Source organism: Pteropus medius, unplaced genomic scaffold, assembly GCF_902729225.1.
Source record: "Pteropus medius unplaced genomic scaffold, Ma_sr-lr_union100, whole genome shotgun sequence".
NCBI lineage: Eukaryota > Metazoa > Chordata > Mammalia > Chiroptera > Pteropodidae > Pteropus > Pteropus medius.
The window spans coordinates 14,860,298-14,868,077 of record NW_024349797.1 but is presented as its reverse complement, the minus strand read 5'-3'; the positions used below and the strand labels follow the sequence as shown (position 1 = coordinate 14,868,077).

The 7,780-nt window shown below is 51.1% G+C and overlaps 1 protein-coding gene across 1 annotated transcript in view; it reads right to left on the bottom strand.

The window, feature by feature from the left end:
• Positions 1-938: 938 nt before the first annotated feature.
• Positions 939-7,780, bottom strand: part of DGLUCY (D-glutamate cyclase) — a 59,093-nt gene continuing 52,251 nt past the window's right edge. Inside the window, 1 exon segment of the mRNA XM_039884026.1 lies at positions 939-4,005. Coding sequence (XP_039739960.1) covers positions 3,856-4,005 — 150 coding nt within the window. The 3' untranslated portion in view covers positions 939-3,855.

Genomic DNA, 7,780 nt, shown 5'->3' with positions numbered 1-7,780 from the left:
GCATCTAAGACTCCTTTCCCTCTGAGGGAATAGGTGGAGGAAAAGATCCATCTGGTTTGGTCTGAGGTGGCAGGAGCTTTCAGATTCCTTTCTTATTCACCAGTATTGCTTAGCAAGATAAGGCTCATCTTCCTGTTTACGCTCAGTGGTCTGTGGGTTGGCCAGACAAGAGTGGGAGAAATTTTCAGCACAGGATACATCTCCATCTGCTTTTTTCCTCTGGCTGGTACAACGAAGAGAGAGCCAGAATCTGGCCCTCCTGGTTCAAAGCTTTTCAGAAGAACCTGCAGCTTGCAGCTGGTGATCCTGCAGTTCCCAGGATTTCATCTGGCAAGACAATGGTCTTTGATGGCAATCACCCTGGGGCCAAAATGGTGCCTAGCGCTCTAAGGAAATGGTGGGATTCTACTTTCATTCACTTTAACTACTATCAGAAGGACACTGTGAGATTAGACAAGTTATCAGCTCTGGAGTGTGTCGTAGAAGACACGATTTCCAATTCTCTCTCCATGAATTATCCCATGTATATCCCCAAAGTAATGGTCCAATTCCTCTACAAATACCACCAATGACAGCAGTTTGCTACTCCCCAAGACAAGTCATTCCAAGGTTGGGCAGACTCCTAATGAGCCAAAGTGAAACCACTTTTCCCACTGGCTTTTGTTCTGGCCTCTGGAACCATGTGGCCCTACAGGTACTGGGCTTTGCAGATGACTCTCATACCTGACATAGTTTGTGTCAGACAAGGCTGGATTGTATTGCAGTATATACCCGCCAGGTCAGTGCCTTAAAACAATAAAAGTTGATCTCCTTTTCATGCAAAGTCCAATGAACAGCTCCTTGCTGACGAGTCTTTTTCCAAATGATGGCAGTGATTCAGGATGGCAGGATCCTTCCATCAAGAGGTCCCATCCTCTTGGGGTCCTCTCTTTCCATCCACAAGGGTAGAGGAAGCTGCACAGAGAATCTCACAGGGTGTTTGGCTAAGTCTGGAAGTGGCTGATATCTCTGCTACTCACATTCCACTGGCCAGACCCCAGTCACATGGCCCTACCTTACTGCAAGGGAGGCTGGGAAATGTAGTTTTCCTCTATGCAGGAAGAGGAAGCAGAATTGGTGAGCATCTGGTTACTTTCTGATAGCTCTTCAAGCCACCTCCGCTTAACCGGTTTTAAGCATTCACTTTCCTGTACCTCATCTTAACAAAACCCACTTCTTCAAATGCGATGCTTGGATCTGAAGCGACACTGTCTGACCTGCCCAAGGAGGAGGGGACCATTTATTTACCTCGCTGTGCTTCTATTGATGCATTGGCTTTCCTGGCAAGCACATCACACCACTGACATTGGTTTTATGTGAATTGCTGGTAAGCCACATCTTCTCCATCCTACCTAGAGCAGTGGTCTTTTGAATCTGAGTTAGATTTTGATGTGGAGCCAGTGGAAGCCACATAGAATGGGTGACAAGTAGTAGAATGCAGTGGGCTGGACTGAGGTGGGGCTGGCAGTCAGCAGGGCACATGCAACGAGGCAGGAAATTCCTCAGAGAAAAGCCTGGCCCAGCTGAGCGATGGGGCAGCACTCGGCCTGAGGACAGCCAGGAGCCAAGGAGACCTGACCCCCTTAGCTGGCTTGCTTGCCTTCGAGTCTCACCTGCAGGGTCTGTGCAGCATGCGCACCAAGTGCACGACATGCCCAAGGTCTCTGGCCCACCCTCGAACACCAACAGAGCACCTCAGGCACTGTTTACCAGGATCGCCCCACCTGACATCCCTGGAAATGTCCAGGGACGCTCGCATGCCCTACAAATCCATCCTGGTGGATGCCCCAGCCCATCTCCAACCCTGCCATTCCCTATACAAGGACAAGGTCACCTCTTGTCCCCCTGTAACCAGCTTTCCCAGGTTACAGCCATGCTCACCATGCCATCCCACGTACGGACACAAGCCCTTCCCCAAAGCAAAGCCAAGACCAAGGACAAAACGAAGCAAAAGTTTACTAAAGGCCTAAGCAGGAATCAGATTGTGAAAGAAAGAATTAAAACTCTGCCCTGGAGGACCTTGCTAAGGGGTCCTCTGGCCGTCCCTTGCACCTTCGCCCCTGCTGCAGGGCCACGGGCCTACCTCTCCCCACAGAGGGGCCTTCAGATGCCTCAGGGCTTGGACCCCCATGCTCAGCCTCCTCTGGACTCCACCTGGGTCTCAGCCTCTTTCCCAAACAGCTTAATCATTTCCTCCATAAACTTCTGCCCACAGTGAAGATAACCTATTACATGATCATGCCTCAAACTTCCCCATGCTGCAACAGAATTCTGCTATTACTATTGCAAAACCAAAGGCCCATTAGTGACTTCCCCTAAAAATGAGTCAGAAGGGTGCTGGCAGCTTCACCAGAGTGATGTTTTCTCTCTTCTAGCCATCAAGACTTCAAAAATTCCAGGGTCCCCTCTCAACCAGAGGCCCCCATTACATGGAACTCTGCAGTCTCAAATCAGGGACAAAAATCGTTAAGTAGAGGAGACCCGGCCAGTGAAGCTTAGAGCTGGGGTGGGTTAAAGGGACTGTGAGAAGTGGCAGCTGGAGCTCATTACGGTGGGTGTACCAGCCCTGATGCCACGCCAGCAGAACAGACTGCAGGTGGGGACGCCCCACCAGAATGACAAAAGGAAGTATGGACAGTCCCAACCTCAGTTGCTTCTGGCCAGGGGCTTCACATAGCCCTGTGTAGGGAGCACGGGGAGTTAACCCCAGGTTATTTTACTGTGCACTTAGGTTTGACTGTGGATTGTAATTTCTATAGCATGTGTTTTAGACTTTACAACTGATGCCCCTTCAAGAATCAAACTAGACATGTTTAAGAAAACAAAACTAAGCAGCCTCCATAAATATTTGGGGCCCTAGCTGGGAAACAGGAATGCCCCATGGGGATGAGCCCGCCGTCACTCAGCAGTGAGCCAGCACACGGTGCTGTACTGGTCCAATACGTGAGTGTGATGGGATGTGGTCAGTGACTCTGCTTCTGATTTCATTGGGAAATGTGCGGTGGGAGGTCGTGAAGGAGATAAGGACAAGCTGGCTAGCGCTGTCCAGGAAGGAGGCCTCTGTGAGTGACCTAAGTCCCGGACCATCCTGACCCACCCCTGGGCTCCAGAAGTATGGCCACCCTCCCATGAAGAGAAGGCAAAGCGCCTGGCCCCAGTCTGGGGGTGAGCAGATGGGGAGGAGGAAGTGTCAGGCTCTGTGGTGGGTCTCAGGAGGCACAGGGGGGTGAGAAGCCGGCAGGGTGGCGGGGATGGTGAGAAGTGTAAGGCTGAGGGGTCTTTTGCCCAAGTAAACAAAATGTTGTTTAAAAAAGAGCATTTCAAAGGCATCAATGTTTTGCTATTGGCGGTGAGTAAACCTTTAGTAAAGTCCCAGAGCTTCATAAAAATATATTACACGTTTGTACATTTTACTATTTCTTAATTAGCCTGGGGGATTGTTCATGGCCCTGGTAACGCCTACTCTTTTGACTGTCTGGTAGTTCATTGCTCATGGTGTCTACAAGTGATCCGCCAGAAGACTACCGGGGCAGGCCACGTGGGTGGCCTGAGGAGCCAGGGTGAAGGAGGGTTGAAATCGAAAGCTCTAGACCCTTACGAATAAAAGCAAAAACTGGAAACCCCAGAGAAACTTTTCCTTGGCCCGCATGCACTACCGCCTCCCAGGAATGGGCATGCAGGCTCTCAGCCAGTGTGGAGCACGCTGCTCACCCCGGGCTGGTGTTTATTTGCAAGGCTGTTGTAAAAAAAAGGATCGAGATCCCTTGATCCAGGTGTGGCCATCCGGGACGCACTCCCCATGCTTGTAATGTCAGCTCACACGGGCACCTTGGTGACATCCAACAGCTTCTGGGTCACCTGGGCGTGGGTACGGTGGAAGGGCAGCCCATCCACCTCCATGGCCACGTTGCCTGAGACGCCACTCCGGACTCTGTGCCGTACCAGGATGCCCAACGTTTTCTCTTCCTAGAAAAAAAGGAGGCAGAGATCGAAGTCGTAAGGAAGAAGAAAAAAAACACATGTGAGTGGAGGAAGAACATTTGACTTGATACGGCCTCTTTTTTCAAAAATAAACTTTTGGTTAAAAATACTAATGGCCTTGGAAGGCACTTAATGAGAAAAGCTACATCAGGCCTCAGTGGGCCACAAACCCACTCCGCAGAAGCAGCCACTTTGAACAGTTTGGGCTGTTTCTTCTAGTTATCTTCATGTAACTAATATGCTTTTTATGGAAACCTGCATTTTCTTAACAAACACGAAAGACTCACTCCTTTTGCAGGTGCGGTGTGGGCTATTTCCTGCTGACCTCTCCCCTGCCCGGCTCTGAATTAGACCTGGCCTTTGTGCCAGGAAGGCCCCCATTTCTCCTGAGACCCTCCAACAAGAACTGGCTGGCCACCTGTGGGGCACATGCCAAGCCCTGCAGCTGTCACCCTCTAAATATTCCCCGGGGTGGATGTGGGAGCATCTGGAGGGAGCGAGCAAAGCCATTGAAGAAATGCAGCCCCTCCTGATGCTGCAGCGCAGGGCATCTGTCTGTGCCTCAGTGACCTCATCTGCATAATGGGGAGATTCATGATAATGATACTAATAATTATGCCATTTTTAGAGGGTTGTCATGAGGATTAAATGAGATAATGCAAGTAGATCACCTAGCATGCTCCTTGGCACACAGAAGGTGCTCACGAAGCGAAGCGGATTATTACTGGCAGGGCTGGGTCCCTGGCGTTTAGCCCAGAACTTTCTTAAGTGCTGTGATTCCCTTCCTACTCTTTCCCTCAAAAAAAAAAAGGCGCCAAAGAACCACGTGTTTAAGCTACTAATGTGTCTGTCGCAGCTGAATAGCTCTGGTCTCCCTGAGGAAGGTGGATCTTAGGTAAAGACAAAAGGAGAAAAGAGAGGATGGTGCAGAAGTTAACTTCTGAGGGGCAGAAGTTAAACACATCCTCCGCCTCTTCTTCCTTCACAGAAAAGAGGGGATGAGAGGAGGGGACCAAGGAATCACGACAGGAAGACGGGACGTATCTCAGAAGGGTCCTCACCTTCCTGCTCGGACGTTTGCTAATTCATTCGCTCACCCATGGAAGTTTTATTGAGCACCTGCTACGTGCCAGGCCCTGAACCAGGGACACGGTCGTGACTGTGACAGGGTCTCTGCCCCGGGGGGTTCACGGACTAGATGAGTGCCCAGGTAGGCACAGTCCATGGCATCACAGCATAGAGCACGGCACCCCATCCCCTTTACTAGAGAAGCTCAAGGAAGACTTTCGGGAGGAGGGACAACTAAGACCACAGGTGACAAAAGAGTGGGAATGAGCCAAGTGCGGGGCTATGAGGAGCACTGCCTGACAACAATGGTGAAAGCGTTGGCAAGTGTCACCTGGAGAACTGTCTCTGCTCAGCTGGCCTGAGAGCCTGCCTTCCCATTCTGCCCTGGCAGCCAGGTCCGGGGGAGGCACGAGAGATTTCCAGAGAGCTGTTTGTCCACTAGCCCCGTCCCGGGAGCCACCCAACCCAGAATGGCATTTCCCGCCTTTTGTTTGGGCTTTATTACCCCATTTCTCCTCTCCATCGAGTCATATCCTTTCTTTATGGGGAATGCTTCTGGGACCATTGGGCCACTTCCTCCCAGCACACTGTCTGCCCCCACCATCTGGATCCCTCTGGGTCCCAGGGAGGGCCTTGGAGTCCTCAGGGTACACGTGATCATTCAATGAGAACTGGCTGGCACTCGGCCTCTAAGAGCCATAGTCATCAGCTGGACTGGCAGTAACCGCCTGCAAATTTCCAGGCATCACCATCTGCAAGGAAGCCTCGCCAAGCGGAGGTGCTGGTGGTGGGGAGAGAATTGACCAGGGCATGGCTAGGGGCAGGGTGACTGAAGGCTGCTATGCCAGTCCAGGCTGAGATGGTGGGACAGGAGCGTAGGGACAGGGGACCGAAGTGAGGCAGAGTGAACTGGGCTTGGGGCCTTGCTCATTGTGAATGGGGAAAGAGGCCCCAGGATGACATCGGGCTTAGAGGCTGAGTGTGTGGGTGTCCGCTATTGGTTCACATGGGGAGCATGGCAGGCTGATAGTCAGGGGTAGGTGATGTTGCTGTGCAAAGTGGGTAGGAGAAGTTGGAGCTGTTCTGTACTGTGATCTTGGTGACAGATGCACATATATATACATATGTGTAACATATGTATACATACACATATATATGTATACATACATATGTAAAAATTCATCCACTGTACACTTAAAATTTATATACTTCATGTCAGTTATACCTCAGCAAAAAAGTTATGGAAAAAAAAAGTGGAGCAAGATGAAAATGCTGAAATAGAATGACAGCCCAGGATGACATGCTCCTGCCTCTCATCCAGCCATTCATCCATATCCTCCCATCCATCAGTCTGTTCACCCATTCATCTCCTCACCCGCCCGTCCATACAGCCAGCCAGCCAGCCAACAGTCCCTCTGGCCCTCTGTCCATCCATCCATCCATCCATTTGTCCATGCGTCCATCCATCCATCTGTCCATCCATCCTTAGTCCTTCTCGTAAGGTGTCATCAGTCAGCTCTTGGTCCCTGACAAGGTCTGGGGACTGCTCTTCAGCCATTTGCTTGCTTTTGAGTAAAACCCCAGGGCACAGCCAAGGGCCACCATGGGCAGGGTGTGGCCACCTTGTCTGGGCTCCTAAGCACAGTGCCTACTCCTGCTATAGTTATGATCAGACTCCTAAGAATTGTCCCTAAATATGGGAGGCCCTACATACGAGCAACTCAGAGAGCAGAGATGAGGGCCATTTCTCTGCCCCTAACCAACCAAGCTTCACCATCATCTCAGGCTACCGCTCTGCCCAGCATCTCCTAATGACACGAGGACCCCCAAGGAGTGACTCACAGAGCTCTAGTATGGACATTCTAGTTATTCTCCTGAACACTAAACCACATCATGTCCCTGCACCTTTGCTTATGTGGGTCTTGCTGCCTGGAAGGCCCTTCCCACTCTTCCTTAACTAGCTGTTTCTATCCTGCTCTCACCCTCTAAGACCCAGCTGAGTGCCGCCTCCTCCAGGCAGCCTTTCTTGAGCTCTCTGAATGAACTATGTGCCCATTCTCTGTGTCTCCACGGCAGCTTGCTGTGCACACTTGCATCCTGGCTCCTGAAGTCACCTCTCCTGTATCGTCTCCCTGAGGATCCTGAGTCCCTTCTGCAGGGGCCAGGTCTGACCCCTCACTATCTCCCAGAGCAAGGGTGGGCCTGGCCCCAAGGAGGGGCTCAACAAACATATCTTTGTACTTTTGCTTTAAAAATGTTCCTTTTTATTTTCTTTATAAGGGCGGTGCTGTATTAATACATTTATGGGCGGAAATGCAAAAGGAGAGTTTTCCGTCCTGGAGGGTAAGTGTCTGGGCCGTGTGAGTGTGTTTCGCTGGGTTCATTCTTCTGTGTTTGTGTGAATCAGGGCTCATCTGTGAGGCAGCACCCTGAGTGGGTTTTTTTTCTTTTTTTCCAGTCCAGATCCGGGACGTGCAAAGAAAGCACAGAGGCCCTTTCCTCTAGGGAAGACCACTTCCCCTGAAAATGTCACTTCAGCCTCATAAGCCCCACCTCTCCCCGTCCCTCATGCAGGGCACCCTGGCATGACCAGGAACCAGGAAACTCCTGAGCCACGTTGGGAAAAGCTGAGAACATGGAGTCAGAGAGACCCATCCATCCATCCACCCCTCCACTCATCCATCATCCACCC